The following is a 24,355-nucleotide window of genomic DNA, read 5'->3' as shown; positions in this document are numbered from 1 at the left end:
TGACTTATGATGACGAAACCTTTCTCTACTCCTCGATGCCCGTGATCTCCTGGCTCAGTGCTAGCGCTCAACATATATTCAGATTTTTACCTGCCAATGCTCACCTTTTTCGGAACGCTATTTGGATCTGCTTGCCATCGTCGCGCGCCGGCACTCGTCTTTCGGACCTAGCCCCTTCCGGTTCCTGGGCTAGATTCTAGATCTGAGCCTTTCGCCTTGTTACCTGAAAGTAGCACCGACGCCGAAGCGAAGCTTCTATCCGGCCATAAAGAACCCGACAAAGACATCGTCCGAGTCACCATCAGCAGCAAGGTAGGATAGATCAGGCTTCGCGTTCTTGAACATTGTCGTGTTGGCTAGAGATGAAACACAAAGGCTTCTCAATAATGAGCTATTGTGCAGACAATGCCCGTTTTATTGATTCCGTTGATGCTGTGGCTCTCGTGTAGCATATATACCGGGAAAATGTATCTATCCGTTCACCCCACCGATCCCGGTAAACTACACCTCTACCTGCACCATCACATCCGTTTTCTTATATTTCTTTTCGTTCAAGATGGCCAAAACCTACAAACGAAAACGAGAGCAGAGACGACCGGAAGAACGGGACGAACGGGAGCAAACCCAACTGGAGAAGCGAGAGGAGGGACGAGGACGTCGCATCAGAATGCACAGGAACGACGCGAGTCCGTCTCGCTCAGCTATCTTTCCTGATCATGAACCCGTCGGGTCCGAAGAAGATTTCAACGAGCAAACCTACGTTGGTAGTAGTACTAGTGGCGCGTCTGATGGCGGTAATCAAACCGCCCTCAGCAATAACGTCCTGGATCAAATACCGCTGCAGCATGTCCCTCGTCTTCATTGCATGGCCAAGTCTTCATCGCTGTTCTTTGCTCTTTCCACGGCGCGCCAGCAGTAATACTGGTATCCATCAAAGAGGAGCGCGGAACTCCGGATCCTGCTCTCACTGCCGACGCTCTTCAAAACATTGCTTTTTTCATCTCTTGAAATTAGCTTTCTCACCGATTTTTCTTTAATTTCTTGCTCTCCGTTGTATCCCGCCGACCGAGGCATCCATCAATCTATGCCGGGATGGACTCATTTATGTTTGATCTGCTTAGTTACATGTTATCTATGACTACGACGTCTATGACATCGTCATCCATCCTCTGTGTCCCCAATAGATGTTATGATTCCTCTGTGCGAGCACTGGCCACTGGGTGATACGAAAAAACTTTCTAAAATGGGAAAGTTCCCTTTTATAGCTTGTATCCGCCTCCGAGATGTCGATCTCAGGGCTGACGCGGTCATTCGAGTGGCTTTCCTAGATCGAAGAAAATGGAATCCCTTACATTGTAAAAATGTCAATAAGAGAAATGCGGATTGAGCAACATTCCCTGTCCAGACGTGCCGCATGGCTTGAAATCGTCATTCGCAACTTGCCGGTAAGCCTAAGAAACGATTTGAGTTAGTGTAGTGTGGCCGGCTCAAGTTACTATCGATCACAAATATGTAAATGAAAGCCTTGCGAACATCAATTTATGAATAATATAAAACGATCATTTCACCAGCTTGCCAATTTTTTCTCGGTCTAGCAGTCAAGCAAATGTAGCCGGTGGAGTTGTCAAAATTAGCGGGGAAGTGTTAAGTGTGCTGCCGGCACCGGCTTTGCTGATGGGAGACCAAGCCTGAATACGGCAGTGTTCAGCGAAACTGTCTGAGTTTGAAACCCAGTCACAAGCTCTTGTTCTTCGAATCTTTCGAGCGTCCGTTCACCTAGGGTTTATTTTACATACATATCATATACTTGTTCGGAAAGTTTTGCTTGGGTAGATGACTGCTGTATTTCCGGCAGGATAAAAGAACTGGTTTTGTCAAGGCTAAACTCAGCTATACGACGTTCTAAGATAAATCGCTATATCTTTTCTGGTTGTGCTAGAAGCAAACGACTACACAGTCTTTAAGATAGCATATTAAACTATGCAGAATCAAAACAATAAATGTCCCCGTGAAGAATTGCGACATGGAAAATGAAAAGCACTAAAATTCACCCTTCTGGTCGATCGATACAGGCCTTGTCATAACACAGACAAGCCTCCAGCGTGAAGTAATAGACTATCTTATACACAACTAATTTGTACAGATATCGTTACGTCGTTTCAACAACTAATGAAGCCACTTCCTTTCCCTTTCCCTTTCCCTTCTTTCTAGGCCTCCTAGCTCCGTGTCGATCGCCTAAAAGCTCTTTGGGCTTGGAGACGGGCAAAAATCTTGGATCTCCAACATACTTCTGCGTGACAGAAGATTTATTCTGGAATTTATGTAGAAGGGAAGATTTATATCCTGCTTGAATGACTCGTATTTTGGGTTTGTCTCCCAGGTTCCATGTCTCCTGGATACTACCGCAGAAAACTCGTTTGGTGGAGGCTACATGAGTAGACAATGGTACCCCTAGGACGGAAAGAGAGTTCGCGTCCAGAACAGAGGGGGGGGATGCCTCTGCCTCCAATAGTATATCCTGCAAGCTCCCGTTAAAGGGTACGGGTACGTCGGACGGTAACAGAGTAGAGTTGAAAATAGGTCCGGGGATAGGTGTCTCGGTGGAAAGGAAGGCGGCCATTTGCGAAGACTGGTTAGGATAGAAATATAGAACCTCCCAGGTCATGTCCATGTCTTCCCGAAAATTGAGAGCATAGCGTTGGACCATACAAGGAGCGCAGCTTGGCGCATAATATTCCTTTGCAGCACCCCACGACATCACCTCTCCATATGACTTGGAGTCATGTAGAATCTTTTCCACCGAACTAGGGAGAATAGATCCATCAAGATAGTTTCGCAACTTGTAGCGCCATATCGTAACCAGCTGAACCCCTCCACCTTCATCATGAATAGCGAAGTCGCAAGCCCAGGTGAAGAAGCGGATTTCACGAGGCGTAATAGGGTGGGGCTTCCATCCTGGAAATTCTACCACCTGGGCTTTAGAATCGGCAGGGATCTGAGGAATTGAGGATATGGTCTCTGTCGCCACCCACTGAATTGCCGTGAAGTGGGTACTGTATGCATTCAACGCAACGATGTCTCGCTCCATGGAGGGTTCAGACTCCGCTGGGATATTCCGATTACGGTGGTATGTGAATACACCGGAGCTGAGGTAATCCAAGCGAGTCCAGCGGGGCCATAGATCCGTCCCTTCTGGGAAGAGACAGAAGACGCCGACATCATCCCTAACCCATTTTTCGATATTCATGTGTAGTTCATCCTTCAAAGGGAATACAACCACACCCAACTTCCTGCAAGACATCAACTTGTTGGTCGTTATGAAGGTCCATCCACTCTCAGGGATGCAAGAATGGCTTCCTTCTTCAAACGTTGAGATCCACCATATTATAAACCCACAGAGGTCAAGAAACACGTCCCGACACAGGTGTATGATGCGCAGGGGGAGTTCCGGAGAGTCATGTTCCAAGTACAGGACAGAAAGCGGGTCGAAGGAGTTCGGTACAATCATATTGGGAGGGAAGTGTCCGCAAGTCGAAATGCTACGCACGACAAGTCTGGCTTCAAGCATGTCGGACCGGACGAGATCCGCCCAGCTAGTCACCAAGCCGTAAGACACACCATCCGCTCGAGTCGTCCTCGTGAGCTCTGGAACGCATCGATCTTTAAAGTCAAAGGCCCAATGGCCCGTATCATCCTCTGCGGGACGATATACACGATAGCGATGGGTAGAGTCGAAGAATGCCGGTGTTGCAAATCGTGCAGATTCCATTGATAATCGCTTTATGTCTGGGATAGGTGTATTGAAAGGTTCTGTACTGGGCGAGTCTGTGAAGGCATAGAATTCGTGAATAAAGGTGTCGGAGAATCTTCTGTTAGGAGTCACTATGAAATGGCGAATGTCATCGAATTCTATGCCTGCATTTCGGTACATGCAAGGTCGACTATAGCCATTGGAGTCAGTGAAGTAATACTTCATGTCATCTCTGTAAACTGTGTTCAGGATAATCGTTGCCAGAAGTACTTGAAAGAGAAACCTTCTGTCCTCGAGAAGGTACGTCAAAGAGAGAGAAACAACTCAATGAGCCCTCACGCAAAACGAGGCTGCCATATGGGCGAAACGGTTGATACGAATGCGGCTTGTCTTCTGTGGCGCAGACTTTCCAGCCTGAGCTTGTGCTTATGGAGCAATCTTCAGATAATCTCCTATCAGGATCCCAGCACCAATGAAGAGGATGGAGAGGATATGCTTCTGCCAGATCAATTGATCGTCAAACCTTTAATTACGGTAGGACATCTTTAAATATAACAAAATTCGTCCACAGGATTTGCGGAGTTCAAGGTTACCCCGAACGGACATTGAATTCACGTACATGCAAACCTCTTCGCTTCCGGTATAGCCACTTATCAGTCCATCATACTCTTGTATATCGCGTTTGTACTCGGTAATATATTTTGCAGAAGACGACCTCTCATAGAACATGGTGATATGTTACACTGATTCAGCGAGTGATAAGAAGTCCCCTTAAAAATCCTATCAAAGTGAACAAGGAAGGTCCTGTCCGACTCTCGTTCTTAGTTTACAGTCCGAGGAAGCCTGCCAAGCATTTAAATTTGGCAATGATATCTTATTTGATAACCTTCCCGTGCAAACCTCGAGTCCTAACGATCAATTTATATCCCGGGCTTGTTTTTCACCGATTCTGATCCAGACTTTCGAACAAAAATTAAGTCGGGCACCTTTACGTCCTGATCCCCATCATAGAATTCCACCTTAGTGTTACACAGTCCATAGAGCCGATCAGTAGAATAGCATTACAACGAGCAGCGGTATAGACGTACATAGCTGTAGAGTACTATACCCCCATGTCTTCGCCCACCACGAGGCGTGTTGCGGGTCACCAATCCAGATCTTTCATCATCATCATCCTGATCCCCATCATCACCATTTATTGAGACACGAAACTGGCGATGTATCGTGTTGTGCTGTACTGATATGTGGCTAGTCTACCCATACTAGTACACCCCAATACCTGAGCCAATGACAGCTAAACGTTTAGCAAATGGTAGATCAGAAGCACATGTGAGAGGGTACAAAATTAGGATATAGTACCTGGAGGGGTGCAGTTTGCTGTAGCCGAATCATCGGGACTGTCGCTAAACATGGGGACGACACGGGCAGAATGTCCAGCGCCTAACGAAATACAAGCAGATACCAGATTGGTCAGCCGTCAACCCAATAAAAAGGCATCATCACATATATTTTAGGACCAGGAAAGCCCCCAATATTTCCTGAAGTGCCGTAACATTACTAGCATAGGCTCGCGTCAGTCAACTTTGGATCGGCGTCCAATGCAGAGTAAAACGAAGTAGCCCATATTTTGGTGTCTACTCGATTGGTTGTATGAAGGAAGATCCGTGTGTTTTCGATACGGAAAGTCAGACATGTACAGGAAAATAACTCATCATAACGGTTCCACGCCGGGTACCCGGGGGGGGGGGGGGGGGGGGGGGTTCCAAGTTTGAAGTTTCAGCAGCGTATCCAGCTCTCCGATCTTCTTGTCCTGGTGACCAATGGAATGAACATCCTCGAAGAACACCTAAATTGTTCATTGCAACTAGGATTTAATCTCCAGCATCCCAAGTCTCGACTCTGACTAAATCCGCCCGTTACACCCAACACTTTATCTTCGGCTAGACCTTCCTCCGAAGGTAGGAGTTTCTTAACGCGTCTATTTGAATCGTAAAGATTTGGCACTGAACCTCCGTTGCAGTATGTCCCATTCATTTCGCATGAATACTATTATGCCCATACCCATTGTCAACCGCATTCCTCTCGAAATAATTTCCTCTATTTTTCGTTTGGCTTATGCCCAGAGGAATACGGCCATATGCGACAATGAAATCTACCCAGGCCCGGTACAAACCACGCTATCGTTGGTATGTCGGAAGTGGAGGGTTGTCATCAATTCTTGTCATTTCCTCTGGGAAGACATCAGCCTACGGTACCAAATAACACCAGAGTCCCGCCCATATGATCCCAAAACCTGCCTTTTCTCATTATTCCTCTCGAAATCATTGGAATGGGGCCGCCCATTCACGATCAGCCTTGCGTTCCGTGTCGAGGTACCCATAACTACCAGCTCAGGACGCTTGTCTGCTATCATCAACGACCGAGCCCATACCATAGGGAACATGCTGAAACTTCAAGCAGCGTGGCTGAAAGGGTTCTCCCTAACGACCAGGCCGTGGGAGGTACATTCTGCCTTTTTGCGGGCACTGGAAGGCACGAACTTTCCGATATTGGAGAGTTGGAAATCTAGCTTCGATGGTGCAGATGCAGAAATCGTTCCTGACATGGCGGGACCAGAAGATCGGATCGATATCTTTCGAAACATGCACTTCCCGTCCCTTCAGCACCTGTACCTAGAAGGAGCACTGTGTCGCTGGAGTCACTTTCAACTAAATCACCTCACCTCTCTCAGTATCACTCAAATGTCTGACCCATTTAGGCTGCACCCTCGACGCCTCGAGCATATTCTCCAGCAAAATGGAGGTTCGCTACAGACACTATCCCTCCAAGGCTCTTTGTATCCGGATCCACAAACGTATGCTCAGGAGCTCTTTGACGATGACTTTCCAAAATTTTCACTACCCCGTGTCGAGGAATTGACTCTTGGTTTCTTAACGCCCCAAGAAATCACTCATTTCATGGCGCGCATTGCCATTTCTCAGCTCCGAGAGCTCATTATCAATAACTTGAAAAGCTCTATACCTAGGGCTCGCATGCTACTGGCCCTACTTAGTGCCATAGTGGCGGAATTTCCATCACTTGCCGCGTTGCAGAGGGTGACCCTGCGACGTTTGCGGGCAGGGAGCGGAGATGTAACCCTCACTCCTCAACAATGCAAGGATCTATTACAGGCCTTGGAGCAAGAAGCCGAAGATGATGACCAGGTAGATGATGTCGGAGAGAATGCTGATGCGGATGCGGACGAGGATTCAGAGGCTGAAACACAGGGACAAGCATGGGGATGGGATGACGATATAGAACTTGACAACGAGTTCGAGTGGGACACAGATTTTGATGTCTAGACGGAAATTTAGTGGAGTTAAATTCTGATAGACCAGTCAGTATATATATGAATTGTCCTTGGAGTCGGGTTTCGTGCCGTTGCCCTTGTAATATCATATTTGAAGATGGTATGCATGTGTGAGTTATAGAATATCTAATCGTATGGTAAGCCCGGCTTCTCATAAGCGAAATGGTACGCAAGGAAGGAAGTGAGCTTAATTATCCAACAGCGTTATTAGGCGAAAGGGCACTAGTGTCTGTACTACGAGCTCTGACGTATTCCTTCTACATGAATTGACCCCAGATGCGTGGGGGACTGTTTTCTGTTCACAGTGACTGTTACTACTTGGATAATATTAATAGACACGAACGGTTACTTGCCATGGCATTGATAACTTTCTAAATTGTAACACGACGGATTCCCCCTAGGCCGTTTTCAGATATATCATGACCAGAATGGCCAAAGTTTACTCAAAAGGGCCCGCCGTGGAGCGCATCCAAAAGACTGAGTTTGAGTTCTTCATTACCATCCCTAGGGCTTTCGGAGACGCTTGGATGGGTCCTTGCCCTCTTCAGGAGGCTGCTCCATCCATATTCGCCCACGGTTGTAGCATATAAGTCGGCAAAGAGGTTAGAGGTGGTCGACGAATCAGGCGCGACGAAGCCGCCTTCGTCTTCGTTTTTCAGAGGAGTGACGTGGAATTCTTCCAGGATCTAGAAAAGCGGGCTGTTTCGGGTGAGCGTCACATTAACCTTGATAACAAAGCGACGTACCTTGCGAAAGCGTAGACACCTAACTTCAAGTTGAAGAGCTGACACGCCGCATTTTCGACGCTGGCGAATTTTCAAGTACACCAAAGCTGAATTTATTCGCGGTACATGTATGTACGTACTACTGAATTCAAAAGCTTACGATCAGCAACGCAGGCACTAAGAAATGCCAGATGGCTAGAAGGAAAGAGGAAAAATCTTACATAACGTCTTTCGCTATTTGGTAACGGACTGCATTCAAACAGCGCCGGGGAGACCCGCGAGCGCTTATTGATAATAATGCTGACTCACATTGGGCGCTTATGGCTACGGAAATTCCCGGCGCTGTTTTAAACTCGTGCGTTATCAAACTTTTGGAGCCCATTATGTAAGCTCTTTTCGCCAACATCATTAATTACTGAAGTTTTCGAAGTCGTCGCTTCGCGCAGTCCATAGGTAACAAATGTACGCCTTTATGAATTGAACTGAAGTAAATGGTAAGCAGTGCGATAAGTACTCCTACTAGAGAGGCTTTGAAAGCAACGATTTTGGACGCCCTCAACTTCGTGTCAGTTTCAGACGTCACTACCGTTATCGAACGACGACAAGCCGATGGAACTGCCAAAATCAGATGATGACGCGCCATACGAAGAGCAGTCCAACGTCATTGCTTCGCCGAGGAAAAGGAAACTAAGGTATGCGGTGTTCTTATGGTTTAAAACTTTATATTACTTACTCGGGCTATCGTAGCGCAACCAATGATTTTCGCAACGCTGAGAACAGGTCCGAGCTAGGGAGTGGAGCTCCCGCTTCTGACTCATCCAAATGGCAAAAAGGCATCGAAGGGATCCCTTTGCAGATGTCAGACAAAAATCACCCGGCTTCACCTCCTTGGATTCGAATCCGATCTCCATCCATTGAGGTCATCAGTAATCCGTTGTCACCACTTTCTTCGGATACAGCTCCTTTGATCGACAACTATGCGCCTTCTGTTGATCATGATGTTCAAAGTGGCGTGGAAATGCCCTCCCGTCGTGTAACCGATTTCGGTGTCAATGCACCTGGTGTATACAGCGATGCGCCAACTGTATCCTGGCGTAGAATCCGCATCCCCCGTGACCCTTCTCCACCCCCGGCCCGCGTCGTACTCCCATACATTCCTGAGGGGTCCGAAAATTTACTTCAGCGTGTGGGTCCTCGTTTTCCTTTCCTATAGTTTCATTCACTTATATACCTGCAGCACGCCAACGAGGTCTACATGCATGCCTCATGCCACCCCATTCTGGAAGACAGCAACGAGCACATTGTCTTTATGCGCCCACCTTTCCCAGATGATATTGAACTGATCGACACCATTCTGGACCATCTGGCACACAATCGGGGTGTCAAACTAGAAGGATTTCGCGACCCCGATATAATCGAGGCTTTGATGGCAGATCACATGGCGACTAGATGGAATGTTCAGCCTGCACGACTGGTAGAGGTTCATGGTTTGTAGTTCTGGATATATGCCGTATCCTCCTGTGCCAAATTGGTGATATAGATACTTTCCGAGGCATGAAGACCCCCGGTAAACCGTTTAAGAGAATGCTGCACTCGGAATTTATTGATGGTCTTGTCGATCCAACACGTAACGAAAAGATTCTTGACGTTCCCATGTCGCATCGAGGAGCTCCCCCTCCTTTCGGGTTCGTACTCTGCCTTTCCAACCGCATTCTAATAGTACTGCTTCTGACAATCTGATAGTCTTATGGATGACGGCAATGACGCCTGGAATAATACCTCGGCACAATACGACTGGCCACATGGACTATCACGAGAACAATGGTCCGACTTGAACTGGGGTCTTCTTCATCACGCCCTCACTTGGACCGATGAACACCATGAGGCAGATGGTAAGATTGCACTCATAGCCGCTGAACAAGGCTGCAAACTTTGGGTTGCGATATTCCCTTCACTAGCCTTCCGTCGCAACCAGGTGGGTAAGTTTTTCGATGAAGCCCTCAATATCAGTGGCCCCAACGAGTGGAAAAAGATGTCTGTGGGATTTACTTTAGCTTTGCTACCGGGAGATTGCTAGTATGCCGCTTTCTGAGATTCTAGAACTGCATTGATCATATTGAAACACTCCACAGTTTCCAGCCTGCTGGTGCTGTCCACGCTGTATATACCCTGGAGCCTAGCTTCACCCGAGGATCGTCATTTTGGTCATTAGCCTGTATGCATCACGTCGAGGTTTCTTGCTTGTATGATGCCGAAGGAGGAATTTGGTCGACCAATCTTGACCATGATCCTGAGCGCGTGTATGAAGGACTAGTTCGGATGATGTTGTACCTACCGACGCATCCCGATAAGCGTATGTACCGATTTCCTGACATCTTATCTGTGCATCTGATGAGTTCCACAGTCCGCTATAAACGCAGCCTAGTATCCTTCTTGCTTATGATCTTGGATCCCGTGCCGTATGTACCAACACATCGCAGAGCATACGGTTTTCCTCTGGGCAAGGATAAAGCCGCCGAGAAATATTCGCTTAAGCTTCATGAGCAGGCTTTGTCCCGTGCACTCAGGAGAGTTTCTCAGTGCAAGTGGGCTCTCCTGGCTCAGGATTATGCTAAAAGAGTTGCTGCATTCATTGGTTTACCTGGCGTGGATGATCTGAAACGATTCCTGGGAACAGGCGCAGCCTTCTCCGAACCAGGTGAAAAGATCTCCATTTCCGAAGTTTTGAATGAGATATTGCAAGATGAGAAGAAGATCCGGGAACAAGAAGAAGAAAAAGAGCGGCTCGAGGAGGCTGAGGTCGAAGAACATCCGCCCATACAAGTAAAGACACCGCAGCGAGGACGTAAGGGGGGAAGGAAATAGAATCATGATAGCTGGTTGAAGGTCCACATGCATGTTTTCCCGTTTGTTGTTGTCGTTATATGACATAGGGGAAATGTATTAAACTAGATAAGCATCAGGTACCTACGTGGCGAGTAGGAGGAAGAAGCTCAAAAATTCAAAACTGAAAAGCAGTGCAAATTTTGTACTGTAATAAGGCACATGACTTTGTCGTTGAAGACGGTTGAGCGTCACTAGCTTTTTTCGTAGTTGCACATTTGATATCAATTCGCTTGGACAGCTTATCTCTAGATCCAGCTCACGTTGGCCTGGTGGGCGGGACTTCGACCGCAAAACGTCATCGGAACAGCATGTGACCTGCCTTTTGCAAGGGTGCGTGTGGTTATAGTTCCTAAAGCCCCTGAAAAGTTCGCCCAAGTACGTACAGTTCGGCAACTACGTACGGTTGAACTGCCTGATTTGACGCGAGGAAATGCCTGGTACATGACTGAAGGTTACCAAAAAGTCGTGCGAGACAGAAATATGTCATGACCCAGTGATTTATTCGCAATATCTGTATAGAAAAAACTGGAATTAGGACAATGAAATATTTGACCCCGTCAAAATACGCGTCTGATCAACTACAAAAATGGTGTGACCAGTTGATCATCTACTAGTAAGAACCGCACATCTTTCATGGCCAGGGGGCCGGTCCCTATCGCAAGCCCTAGTTGGCACTGCCGTAGAATGCGTAGTCTCGCTTAAGAGGCCGGTACGGGGAGCACGCTATGTGACTTATCTAGGTTAACATTTATCTTGTTCGTACGGCGACAGCCTACCTATGACAGGCTGAGGATGATGAATCTGAAGCTGGTGGCTGCTCGGACCTTCCATGAAGAGTAAGTGTTGGCCCGAGAAATAAAGTAGAGCATGTACCCGCTAAAGCTGAAGGAGGCTCTTGGGACCTTTGGGCACAATCCGGTTCCTCCGTAGTTGCATGCACATCTGAGCAGGAACCCGGTACATTGATGTTTGTAGCTAGAACCGCGACTGTCAATGGCGGTTCCCCCTTCTGTGTCTTGGGCCTCGCAGGCCGTTTCCTCTGTGTCTTCGATTCTTTGTTACGCCGCGACATCGTTCCGAACAATTCTATGTCGATGATACCTTCAGTTCTGGGACGCTTAGAGGGTCTTTCAATACCTAAAAAGCCTTCTAGTGAGCACTAGAATTTCATGCTCAGTGAACATAATCACCTCTAACGGGCGATATAGAAGGATCGCCCAGCATCTCAGGGATTGGCGTCGCAGGGAAGTTAGCCGTAATCTGCTGGGCATATGTATTGCTGTCTGTAGGCGGAGGCGTAGTCAAAACGGGATCTAGAATCGTCCGGTCATGAGTAATACAGAGGTATAGAGCTTTCCCAACAGACCTAGGCCGTCACGGCGATATGGAGAATTGAAGATCGGTGTTGGAAACCTTAAAACACAGATTAGCATTGAAAACAAAGTCAAGGAATACGAACGAACCCGACACCGACGGACATATCATACGGTGGGATTGTACCCGGGGAGATGTTGGCGAAAACCTCGTCGAGTTTGGTAGATAGTCGACCTATGATCTTATGCCCTTGGCGTATTGTATCGACGTCCCAGCCCCCCTGAGGCTCCAGCATCTTGAATATATGTTCAGCAGTCGCTTCTGCTTCAGCGTCAAGATCTGGCACAAGTTCAACAAGAGACATCGAAGGCGGCTTCTTTCAGATTCACTACGGTGACAAATATCCAGCAACTTGTATATGTACAAAACATACTTAGTTGCTGAGTTCCTTTTTTTGGGGGAGGGGGTCATTCAAAACCTCTGGTCTTCAATACACGAAGCATCCATGAGGCGTCGACACATTAATTTGTGACCCGGTGAAGGAGGGCAATTGATCGAGCGCAGAAGGAGTTCCAGCCAAGTTCCAGTGTAAGCCGTCGTCGTCTGCGGTTAGGACCTCAATGGAGCTAGAACTAGAGACCATAGTCCTGGTAAAGACTAGGCAGATTAGATCAAATGCAACACGTCTCCCGAAGACACGAGGTGAAGTGCAGATTTGAATTGATCCAAACACCCAGAGAACTTGTTACGTGCGGTTGATTATACCTAATAATATCCTGATGCATCACGTACGACACGGCTCGCTTCCATGAGGTTGGGTGAATAAACTTCAAAATATACATCCGACTTAAATTTTCTTAGTAGCCGGTGCTCCTGAACGGAAAGGTAACGATACGTACATGTGCTCATCAAGTCTTCTTTGATGCTGGTTCATTAAGCTTCTAGTAGATCATCAACTCCTGATTCCGACATTTAGTCCGGTGTGGCGAAACACACCCCGAAGTTCGGGGTTCCACCACCGCCACGCTTCGTTTCAACATAAGTTCTTGGGCAATTGGCGGAAAGCAGGGCTCGGGAGAAGAAGCAGAACAACGATTCACAAGAGAAATATAAGCACTCCAAAATACAATGAGATTTCATGATTCTAGGTTCCATGGGTAGTTATGATATCAAGAGAAAGATCAGTAAGGCAGGCTGAGTTCGGGTATTGATGAATGACGGATTGCGGGTGGCAGTGTTTCTTTCTTGCTGAAATCACTCGGGGATATGTACAGGAGAGTACGTTACCGTACTCAGGTGCTTTGCTGAATCGGGGAAGTTTCGTCATACATTTCTGTCAGAATTCATCTACTGGAAAACAGGGTAGGGAGAATTCTGTTCCTCGTTTCCGTTGTGGTGCCTATAGGACTTGACTGGATGATCGTTTCAATGGCACCTCGGCCCCGATTCCGATATGGCTATATTATTACTACATTTAGAAGGAAGACCGAGGAGTCCGGGAAGCAATTTTGAGCAAGTTTTGGGTGCAGATCATCGCACTAGTGCCCACGCTCTCCATGGCCAAACAGCCTAGTGCCAGACTACTGTCAGGATTTGTGTTACACTGCTCATTATTTAGCCAAGTTTCTTTTGTTCCTATGAACTTCCTATTAGTTTCTTTGAAAAGTCGAAAATGTCGGTATGACAGTGTGGGACACCCTTGTGTGTTTGCCTTCAACGGTTTCCTGTCCCCCCCTTATCCAGCAATGCTTTCTCTCCATATTAGTTGGTATATGAACACATCTTCATTGTGTATGGGGTAGTTTTCGACATTCTGAACCGCTTAAGCGAAGTATTAATGCCAAACAAAGGCCAGTAATGCCGGAAATTCACGACATATCTTTGAGCCATGATTCAGCTAAATGATGGTCTTGAGGCAGCTCGTTGGCATCTGTGAGCTACAAGTTCGGATGTTAAACAAAAGTGCACCTTTTACAAGTGGTCTTACCTTATCCAGTGGATACACCAACGTGTACCAGTTGTCCAATATATTCATGCCTTCCAGTCTAGCAAAATGCGATTTGATCTGTTCGTCTTCAATGATAAAAGGCTCTCCGTAAGTGTCTTGTTGACACAGAAATCCCATCCCAAATGAGAAGTACGGATCGCTCGGAAGAAGCTGGCTGTTGGCCAGCTTCAAAGGCGCTATTTGAAGTAATGTCCGACTCACAGAGCCATGCTCCAAGAGCGGGATGACATATGTTACCGTATAGATATCCTTTATTTCTCCGGCGCGAATTTGTTTCTCCTGACGAAAAACTATATCGGCATCTGCGGGAGAACGATCGCGGGTTTCATATTTCACGCCGTTATGGTAGATTCCCGTCAAGACACGGGCGATCGAGACCACTTTAAGACGATTATATCTAGCCGTGAGCCACAGTTGGACTTGGTCCCATGACAGCGACGAGGGTGCAAGCGGCACTAGTTTCCTGGGAGTATCGTTGTTTAAATGGGTGTCAGGACTTTGTAGGCTGCCCCTCAATGTTCCTCGGCTATCTTCACCTACGTTTGTCCTGTGCCGTTTGAGCATTCTGGACACGAAATTCGTCACAGTTGCATCATGACTGACCAAGGCGGCCACGTTTGAGATGCGACAGAGAGAACGCAGGAATGTCATCTCGAGTTCCCCTATGTTCTGAAGTATCATTTCTTTCCTGTCCAATGATAAAGAGTCTTACGTACCAAACTTGCTGTTTGTGTTCTGCTGTTGCATAGTATGATTTAAGCGCTCGAAAGCTAAGGTTCTATAGGCATGTACCGGGCCAAATACTCGTAGGAACTCCCCGGCATGAAGCGCCATATGATGGATAGGCTTGACGGCAACGTCCTTATAGAGTGTTTTCATTACGCCCACGTATCGTTTCGCGAAGAAATTGTAGCGTTGAATGTGCATGTGCGAAGTTACTCGTAGGTTGAGGATAGAAACCGCTTTTACCATATCCAAGAAATTGGTGAGCATACGGGAGAAACGAAGAGATTCAGGCGAACTTGGTGTTCCCCATATGCGAATGAGGGTGATGACCAGGTGCACAGTACATATCACCTTCCACTGGTCGGCTGTGAGCTTGCCACGGGAAGGAGTACCCCAGTCCTTGGGCGCACGAGATACCCACAAAGGTAGACGAGTTTTTTTCATGTCTTCGTAAACCGCCTCCATGATGGACCTTCCTAAGACATGCCTTTGGTTCTTCCCTGAGGCAAAATTTTTCTCAACTGCCGCCAAATTGTTGCGATGCTACACAGGATATGAGTAAAACCACACTACGGTGGAGCTGGTACCTACCCAATGAATCAACAGAGCTGCGAGTTCTTCCTTTTTCCCGTACTCAGGAAGACCTAATTCATCACACAGAGCAATAAGATAGATTTTCTTGTAGGCAACCAATGCTCTGAACTTTGACCGGCCTTCAAAAAACTTTTGATGATACCGTCGGTAGGTTTCATCGTCAAACTCGTGGACTTCCTTGAGCGCCTTGAGCTGGTCCCGATCCATCATTTGGGAACTGGTATCAGATGAAGTGAAAGAAGCGCGAGAAGCATCGCTTTCTGTTCCTGAGTCAGAGGTCTCTCCTTCGGCATCTGTTATGTCTTCCGTTCCTATTCCCAGATACCTAGCGCTTTCACCCTGTATCGGAGGTAAAAAAATCTGATTGGCTGGTGTTTTCGATCTCTAAACGAGGGGGAAGATTTAGACCTAGGTTTGGTAACATCGAGGCAAACGCACCCATTCCACAACTATTGATATAAGGGATTGTCGGGGAGCGTTGGAGACATGCCTGAGGCCGTTGTCGTTGCAGATATGCCACAGAACGTTCTTGTAGCAATTCCTTTGGCTGAGAGCCGACTTTAGCTGGTCCGGATCCTCTGTGCGACGTATAACTTCCAGCCAATGACGCATAACTGAATTAGCAGGTCGATGTATCGGATTCTTTAGTCTCAACGCGGTCCCGTCCCCACCTTCAATCTCAACATTTATACCCCAAACAGTGCGGCAATGATGCTGAAATAGTCCCAGGTATCCAGTGTGTGGAGCATCCACTACGGTATACAACGAAGGGTTCCAGTAGGGAAGGTCCAGAAGTTCAGACCATCTGATTCCATTTTTTTCAAAAACAGACTGCCGCTCGGCAGAAGTGTCCGCATCTCTCCAGCATTGTGCATGATGTCGGTGTTCGAATACATCCCGTCTAGGCCACCTATCAATATCTATGTTTTCGATTTCTTGGATGGCAAGAAGACATGCCGTGCAGAAGAAAGTGGATGTAGCAGACGAAAATCCGGAGACTTGGCGGGCTGCAAGCATATCGCAAATGACAGGTACTAGCGCCGCTCGATATATCCTTCCCTGTGGATACATGCTTGTTCGACTGTAGAATATTCCAGGATACCAGAAGCTCTTCATTTCCTGAACTACCAGTTTCAGGGAGCGATTCACTTCATCTAAAGATGGCTTGCCTGGACCTGGTATTACTCCTGCCACGTACAGATTCTCTGGACGATACCGCAGGTGCGGAGGGAGGTTAAACAGGACCAGATATATTGCAGTCGATGAAGCACTTTGTTTGGCCTCTTTCATATGAAACGGATTGAATCCATCCATTCCCAAGCCAAACATCAAGCGCCCAGGCAAGGACATGAACGGAGGCAGTCTTTTATCCCAGTCTCCGAAGCAGGTCCAAATTGGGGCATCCCAGATGTCCCGTAACAACGGACTTCTGTGTTGTAGAAGATGACTATCCAGGAGCTGCTCCATATCTGGCCGACTCAAAAGCCGGCCAAACCACTCCTTCAAACTTTGATGGAGATATTTTCTGCGCGGCACGCAATAGGTTTTACTCCTAATGACCTGCTCCCTCCATAAAGTATCCCCACATTCCTCTTCATCTGGGGTTCCTCGATACGTGCAGTGCTGCTGTGGGTGCTGATCGGGATATAAGGCATAACATGATGGGCAAGAAATGTAAGCAGTTGTCCGCGGTTCTACATCGTACTTTCGGATGATAGTCGATGGGTCCTCCGGAATAAGGGCAACCAATCCTGCTGTTGTAGGGATAGTTGCAATGACGTCACGCATACCGGCTAGAAGTACTTTGGTGGGACGCCGCGCAACTCGATACAGAACATGCAAGGTCAATACCGTGATAAATATGGCAACTAGGGTTGGATCATTGGGATGGTGTTGTCTGAGGTATAATTCTAACAGATTGTCAGTAGGGGGCTCGAAATAAATACCATAAAGTAGACATACCAGTGTTCACCACATAGCCTTCTTTACATCCAGCACCACGTTGGCGATTCCATTCCAGCTGCCGGTATTGGACTACCCGATCCAGAGCTTGAAGTACTTCTTCCTCTATTTCTTCAACAACGGCCTTCTGCTTGGTATTTTGCGTCGGGCCTTGGGGGAGGCTCTGAACTATCCTAATGGTCTCGTTCAACCATGTTTCGAGTTCCAGGTATCGCCAATTAAGAGATTTTGTGGGATCTAGGGCGGCTGGTACCTCATGCTCGTCGTTATCCGGAGCATGTACAAAAATCAAGGATCCGCTCAAACAGAAGTCGAGGGTGGATAATCTACAGTGGAGCTCTGCTCTTAGTAGTTCTACCTCTATGTCCATGGGTGACACCCCATGCTGAATTTGTGAGATGAAGGGTATACCTCGAGCGGCTGCTCCGGATCCCGAGTCTGAGATATCCGTTACGTATGGTGACTGGGTTTCTAGGCGTGCTATTCAACGAAGGTTGATTTATAATTGGGAACAACATACGAGTAGTAGGTTGGTCCATAAAGCGAGATGATGCTTCTGACAGAAGGGCGGTCTGTCTGTGTCTGAACGCAGTACTAGCCGGAATAACGCGATCCTCTGGATCTTCAGACGCCAGACAAAAAGGGCAGTCGCAAGCCTGATACGACATAATCGCTGTGTCTGGTGAAAGGCGTGAAACTTGAGGCAATGCACCGTCTATGAACTTGATGATAAATCTAGGAAGCCCTCTGCTAAGGCGTGTGTTCTCCTTATTTCATAGATCATGTACATGTCTAGATTATACCAGCACGGGGACATGTTTGTAAACCTAAATTTCGAGCACAACTGTAACGTTTTAGGATCATCATTTGGGGTCAACGAACTCACGTTTTAGAGGGTCTAAAATTCATGCCGCCCGCCAGAGATAGAATCTGTATAGTGTGAATGGAAGAGAATGATGTGCGTGCTTCCAAAATTATGTAACATGCGACTTAATTACTTGGTATACTGGGGCAGGGCAGGGCGTACTGCGTCATATGTAATCTATGGGCGAGTTCGTGCCTTGTATAGCAGTATGGATATCCTAGATTTACGATATGGATTGATACCATATTTGCCGTTCCCTTTCAGGGGAGAGTCAGTTGCGCTGTGGATGATCAGGTCTTGACTGGAGATTAAGAGCGGGGTGTTGAGTGTGCGGATTCGGCAGGATCCGTGCGAGCTTCATAGTAGCTACGCAGGGTGTGCTAGCCGTTCTAAAAGACGTACTATTCCATCCTTCTATCACAAGGCGGGAGAAGCATCTGCTAACGGCCCACCCCTCACATTCACAAGAGGAAAGGAGCACGTGTCTAGAACTACGGTCATGGTTAGGTCTTAGGCTGAAGTAGTTAGATGGACTTGGGGGGCGATTGCGTTGCGGTCCTTGCAATTCCGGGATCGCACCGCTTTGACTCGGAATAGGTGGCAGTCGAGCCTAGGAATACCAACTAGAAGCACCAGATCTATTTCTCATGATCCTCGTCAGGTGGTACCCTTATCATTCGATTACGCAGCGCCAGACACTGCGAGCTTCCTTTCCTTTTATTACGAGGCAGCGGCATCTGAGTAAGAGCCTTTTAATGACGATTCTGAGGTCTCATTTAGAGTGCGTAAATCGTAAGAATAAGCGGAATCGAGTATAACCATCAAAACCATTCTGCCTGACAGCGTGCTAACACCAGTTCCTGATAAAGGAAGTCATTCTCCGCGGGGAGGAGGCAGTGGTTACCTCACACATCTCCGCCGTGATCGTTGGTATCTATAAAGTTGGCTCGCCAGGCTATTGATTGAGGTAAAGTGTGCCTCCAGGATGTGCAACATCACGGATATTTCCTCCTACCGTAAGCCGAAGCAACGTTAGATCGACATCCATGACAAAGTCCAGCTTCGAGGAAGCGCCGTAAAGTCTGTACAAGAACTTGTGCGATTTCAGTGACATTCCGACGCGTATGTTGGCATCTGTGTCTGACAATTAGATCCGCACTAGAGCGAATTTGCCAATAGCTTGGCGCCCGTGGGCCATTGGCTTGGTTGCGTGCCAGTTGCGCGAATAAGCGCGAATTTCCAAAACGGTATTTCAATTATGTAACGATGATCTTATGGTGTTCCTTATCGGGACCGCATAACCTAACTTCTAAGTATAGGTACGGGAATAAGGCGGCCTCACATGGCACTACTGAAAGTCGTTGGGATTTCGGGATTTCTAGGTAACGAGCCCGACGATCAAACTTTTATTTAACAAAACTACAAAGCGTTGAACATACTTCCAAACGCGGAATGATGATTGCCTCACTTCCAGACTTTGAACTTGAATTCCAAAGGGGGGAATTATTTTTACGTTGTTATCTAGCTCAAATTACCGGTAGAAGATTTACAGAAGTCCCTACAATAGGTATGTAGGTAAGATTACATGGCACGAACCATCGGGGAACATAATAGAAGGAATGCTAAGTCACACCGGAAAGATGAGAATTTGAGAATATACGCACCAGGGTGGGATTGATCTTGGGGGAGATTTTACATGACATTCGTTTTCTCCCGAAATTTATCTCTGGCCGCCGTTATGGGATTTGGATCCTCCAAAATCCTAAACTAAGGTCCCAACAATTGCGCTCAAAATGTTCATCTTCCGGTGTGAGTATGCCCGAGTGTACATCGTGGAGAAGAGCTATTCAAAACCCCAGAACCTGTACGTGAGGCTAGGTAAGCCAAGGGACTTCACCTCATCTGAGATCACTGAGATCTAGATGCTTCATCGATGATCGATTATTGCCCAATCTATTTCTGTATTTTCGCCTCCGAAATGCCGGTCACTAACTAGAGAGATGTTAGTACATGGAAACTACTTATTCTGCACAATTATTAATTAATTGATGTAGATAGCTCCTCCCCACAAATATCAAGAAAGAAAAAGGATTTAAGGCTTTGAAGACATTGGTTCATCCTGGGCTTCAATCTTCCCAAGTTGAACTAGGTGGTCAATTTGTGCGGATTCGGACATCCAGTCGGGTGTGGCAAATCCTCCTCTAAGAGCTAATCTCCGATTTGAGTGCTTTTTTGAGGGGTGCTGGACCGGCGCTGATCTCTCATCTGCCTCGACCCAGCCTTCGCTTCCACCATGGTAGATAAAGATTTGGTAACCGTCTGCTTGAGTGACATGGTGAAGATAAACGTCGCCCACCAGAGGGCTGTCATGAAACGAGCAGGCATCAGCGTTCTCAACGAAACCACTGAAACTACTGTGATAGACTCCGAAGGTATCGGACGTTCCTCCTCCGCCGAGCTTTGTTTCAGTTCGTTTGAGCGGAAGGCTGGGGGCAGAAGACAGCGAGTAGGATCTGTCTGGCTTCCACAAGTACGAGCGGGCTTGGCTGTCTAGAGTTGCCTCGTGCCAAGGAGTGAAGTATCTACAGATCATGTCAGAGCTGAAGATCCGCGAACCTCAATGCTGAACACCACTGACGAACTTCCTGCAGCTGTGGTGTCTTGAGAAACATTCTCCGTCACAAATCTAGAAATATAGTACATGAGCAGTGACTTCTTGGAGGATCAACTGATACTGACTGTCGATGCTGCCGACCGCTTGAGACTGATTCAAAAAATCCGTCTGAGACTGCAGACGGGGCAGATGACACCGACGTAGGAGAAATTTTTGTAAAAGACTCGGCTGGCTGGGGTAAGGTGGCCAGAGGAACGGGCGTCGAGCTTGTGTTGATAAACTAAGAGTTAGTTGAACGTTTTGGACCACAAAGCCTACAAAGACCAACCTTTGATGACGATCTCGTGCCGCCATGATGGGTGACGAAGGATATCTTGGCTTTGAACTGGCGCGACTCATCAGAATGAAGCGTTACGAAGGATGAAGTCGAAGTGTATTTATGAAAGAGCCTGGGACGGTTTCCGAAGGGCGCCCGCAACCTCTCGGCACTTGATTGTCAACACTATAGACGAAGTCCGGCCCTCTTCCCGCAATCGTCCTTTTTTGCTTACCTTCTTACTAGGGACTCATTCGCGCGACATTCGGGTGGTAAATGTGGTAAAAGGAGATATCTGCTTGTGTAACTGTGTTTCGACGTCGGCATCAGTAAAGAAGCTGGAAATGATGGCACCTGTACCATGTCACAACTGGGTGGCAACTTGCAAGTATCAAAATCTGGGCACCTCTCTAATAAGGAAATGACTTGTAATTTGATGTTTGAAATCCTTAGTGCTTCGATGCTTCGTTCTTTGGCTTAAAGCTGCGCCCTACACCAGTCAAGCTAAACTACGGTATGCCTCCAGCGGAACCAGGGACACCGCTTGGCATCCGACATTGTATCTGTGGGCGTGTAGAGGCAAAATCTTCGTTCCTCGAAAAGTGCCTTGCAGGACAGCCGTTGAATAGCAAGGGTGAATTTCTGTTTAGCACGACATTAATATTCTCCTTCCTGTTCCCTTCAAAATCATATAATATGGATGAATATCGGCGAAAATGAAAATTTTAGATGGTCAGAAAGTTTGACTCGCCATGTGAGGGCTCCACTAGTACTGACTGAGCTGGTACATTAACTGTTTGTGTAATAATGTGCGTGATGATTGTCACCTTTTCCCCATCGTTCTTTGCAACGCTCCAACGGTCAATAAAAGCTCCTTGATAAACAACCATTGCCAACAGTAAAACTAGAATTGCGCCTAGCTTCCAAGGTGTTACCACCGCAGGCCAATGGCTATCAGGTCGAGTTTCCGTATATGGCCTGGCCCATATAGACACAGTATTACGATGAGCGGCAGCTAACCAGCCTCGATTGGTTGCTAACTTGGGATTAACACCATCTAGCTATGTTTAGTTGTCGATTATATTCGCATCATTCCACAACACACCTGGCTCTGACCGCAGAAAGTGCAGCCTCCATGATCCATCTTGGAGCATAGCAACGACTACGTCGGAGTCCGGAGTTGCATAAACAACCTCGGGGACATGAGATTCAGTCCATACGACATCGCATGGACGATTCGCTTGTGGAGATGCCTCGGGATAAGGGAGACATACGCGATCCGTTGGATTGTAACACCGTTCTTGAGGTTGCTGCATGCCACCAACTCGCTACGACGGAAGTCTTGAGCAGCTCGTCCACTGGTACATGAGTTTGAGAATCGCGGTCTCTTTTGCATCTGCGGGACTCACATTCGGTGACCCACAAATAAAGATCTTATCCACTGAGAGCTACTCAATGTGAAACAGCTGGGGAAATGAAGCTAACGTCTCCGTAATATTTTAAATGAGAAGAGAATTGCACGCACTGTATGTCCGCATCATTATATGCCACCATTACTTCATTTTCTGATGGTCCTCGTAAAACATTGACAGGTACAAGAATCTCTGGCAACTCCAGGTGCTCCGGTAGATTCATGACATGGTCTGAAACCCATTGGTGTGCTTTTGAAAGAATTAGCTGTCCATAAGCTGGTCTGCGATATATCCACTGAACGCACCGCGCAACCTGGTGAAATTATAAAGAAATGCCTGCCCTTGGCTTTCAGATGTATCTGTGGAGTGTTCGAAGGCTACAGCTAGCGCACGCCCAGGTGGGGAAAAGTATGATAGAGATATAACGGGCCCACGACATGTAGTATCAAATGCGAACGTCCACGAGATTGCCTATATATTCCGATGAGTCTGGAAAGCCCGTCTTGCGGGATTTTGCCTACCTGTGGTTCACTCAGAGACACTGTACCAGATAATACACGTCCCGTAGATAGCCCACAAAAGAGAAGATCGGAACTGCCATCTAAGTGGGGAATGGTCGTTGCAAACGTAACAAATCCCTCAGGGACTGCAGAGTAAATGGGTACACCTTCGTCGTCACCTATATCGCGGACAAAAAAGATGTCACCATTTTTCCAAAATACGGCTAAAGATTCTTTGCCATATGTGCATAGGGCGGAAATGATGTTCCCCTGAGTAACCCTTCGCAGTGTGTAGAACCACGAATATTTGAGAGTTTGGCACAGTATAAAGGTCGGAGGGTAGGTTTGGTCATTCGGTAAAGGATCCACTGCTTTGGTGATAGCCATAGATCAGACTGAACGACGGGTGCAGAAAGGAAGCACCAAGGCTTTCTAGGAGTTGCGAAAGATTATACGGACCGGGAGGTCACTACATGACTTAATCAACTCGTCCACAAAAATGTACATTGAATGCTGAGATGATCGAAGTTCATAAACGAAGCGTTAACGAAAGATGTTCCTTCCAGCAAACACGTTATGTTCCAGGTGACATAATCTGACCATAATCCGGATCTGAGATCTCTACTCATTGCGTAATCAATCAACTATTCGTCCTCAGGTCTTTTCTTAATTGGTCTGGTCAATAAAACAACCTTCCTTCTTTCCTTCCTTCCCAATCGAACTATGACTCACCTCACAGCCCCTATATGGAGGAGGAGGAGCTGATCACTGTCCCAAAGAAACTAACCAGAGTCCGTACTACACAGATCGAGATTCAATGTCCACCATGACAGCACTGACATTCAGGCATCAATTCCGCACCTCGAATTCCAATTGCTAGCATGGTCATGTTTACGACAAAAGAATCTTCTAAACGTCTGCACTCATCGAATGGGCTGCTGAGTTGTATATTCAGCAGCGTCACGCGCAGTAATAGAATCTCTAACTTGCGTCGAGTACCCAGGGCTCAGACTCAATTCTATCTGCGCCGCTGACTTTCACAGTTTATACTCGGGATGATCGTGTTTGGCCTTGTCTAAGTAGGCAGAGTCTTGCCAAATCCTGCTTCACATGTAGAACGTACTTAAGGGTTAAAATTTTGTCCATACCGCATACTTGTCTCCGTCAGGCCAGACTGACGAGTACAGGTTTCTGTCCATCTTCGACTTCTATATGGGCCGTTCCGCGAAGACTTACACTGTGAGCCTTGCCAAAGTTACAATTTGCTTTACTCACATACCTCAAGGACAGAAAAACTGTCACTTTACTCTACACTTTTTCTGGTATAAACGGT

The 24,355-nt window shown here is 47.1% G+C and overlaps 7 protein-coding genes across 7 annotated transcripts; 3 read left to right on the top strand and 4 right to left on the bottom strand.

Moving 5' to 3' along the window:
- Window positions 1-556: 556 nt before the first annotated feature.
- Window positions 557-919, top strand: EV420DRAFT_1650437 (uncharacterized protein; the record flags this gene model as incomplete). Its single annotated transcript, XM_060478450.1, has 1 exon — window positions 557-919. The coding sequence occupies one exon, from the start codon at window positions 557-559 to the stop codon at window positions 917-919; it is 363 nt and encodes a 120-aa protein (XP_060323696.1).
- A 1,230-nt stretch (window positions 920-2,149) lies between these two features.
- On the bottom strand, window positions 2,150-4,480 carry EV420DRAFT_1485897 (uncharacterized protein; the record flags this gene model as incomplete). Its single annotated transcript, XM_060470315.1, has 3 exons — window positions 2,150-3,990; window positions 4,222-4,274; window positions 4,371-4,480. 3 exons carry the CDS (start codon window positions 4,478-4,480, stop codon window positions 2,150-2,152), a joined length of 2,004 nt encoding a protein of 667 aa, XP_060323695.1.
- Window positions 4,481-5,802: 1,322 nt separating this feature from the next.
- EV420DRAFT_1485896 (uncharacterized protein) lies at window positions 5,803-7,092 on the top strand (the record flags this gene model as incomplete). The annotated part of the gene is made up of 1 exon (XM_060470314.1): window positions 5,803-7,092. One exon carries the CDS (start codon window positions 5,803-5,805, stop codon window positions 7,090-7,092), a length of 1,290 nt encoding a protein of 429 aa, XP_060323694.1.
- A 1,342-nt stretch (window positions 7,093-8,434) lies between these two features.
- EV420DRAFT_1650434 (uncharacterized protein) lies at window positions 8,435-10,690 on the top strand (the record flags this gene model as incomplete). The annotated part of the gene is made up of 7 exons (XM_060478449.1): window positions 8,435-8,517; window positions 8,573-9,011; window positions 9,063-9,312; window positions 9,366-9,510; window positions 9,569-9,901; window positions 9,958-10,178; window positions 10,230-10,690. 7 exons carry the CDS (start codon window positions 8,435-8,437, stop codon window positions 10,688-10,690), a joined length of 1,932 nt encoding a protein of 643 aa, XP_060323693.1.
- Window positions 10,691-11,375: 685 nt separating this feature from the next.
- On the bottom strand, window positions 11,376-12,389 carry EV420DRAFT_1485893 (uncharacterized protein; the record flags this gene model as incomplete). The annotated part of the gene is made up of 6 exons (XM_060470313.1): window positions 11,376-11,434; window positions 11,488-11,535; window positions 11,585-11,848; window positions 11,902-12,024; window positions 12,078-12,124; window positions 12,175-12,389. The coding sequence occupies 6 exons, from the start codon at window positions 12,387-12,389 to the stop codon at window positions 11,376-11,378; spliced, it is 756 nt and encodes a 251-aa protein (XP_060323692.1).
- Window positions 12,390-14,528: 2,139 nt separating this feature from the next.
- On the bottom strand, window positions 14,529-16,553 carry EV420DRAFT_1247741 (uncharacterized protein; the record flags this gene model as incomplete). The annotated part of the gene is made up of 4 exons (XM_060466703.1): window positions 14,529-14,695; window positions 14,750-15,302; window positions 15,330-15,545; window positions 15,840-16,553. Coding segments are annotated over 4 exons (1,650 nt in total), but the record flags the coding sequence as incomplete, so codon positions are not given.
- Window positions 16,554-20,272: 3,719 nt separating this feature from the next.
- EV420DRAFT_1650431 (uncharacterized protein) lies at window positions 20,273-23,409 on the bottom strand (the record flags this gene model as incomplete). Its single annotated transcript, XM_060478448.1, has 9 exons — window positions 20,273-20,762; window positions 20,819-20,866; window positions 20,920-21,074; window positions 21,123-21,282; window positions 22,385-22,468; window positions 22,520-22,576; window positions 22,636-22,771; window positions 22,828-22,993; window positions 23,044-23,409. The coding sequence occupies 9 exons, from the start codon at window positions 23,407-23,409 to the stop codon at window positions 20,273-20,275; spliced, it is 1,662 nt and encodes a 553-aa protein (XP_060323690.1).
- Window positions 23,410-24,355: the final 946 nt, after the last annotated feature.

The sequence above is a fragment of the Desarmillaria tabescens genome, assembly GCF_030435595.1.
Source record: "Desarmillaria tabescens strain CCBAS 213 chromosome Unknown EV420scaffold_75, whole genome shotgun sequence".
In the NCBI taxonomy this organism is placed as follows: Eukaryota; Fungi; Basidiomycota; class Agaricomycetes; order Agaricales; family Physalacriaceae; genus Desarmillaria; species Desarmillaria tabescens.
Note: the sequence above shows the minus strand (reverse complement) of the source record. Positions and strands in the feature narration are given on the sequence as shown.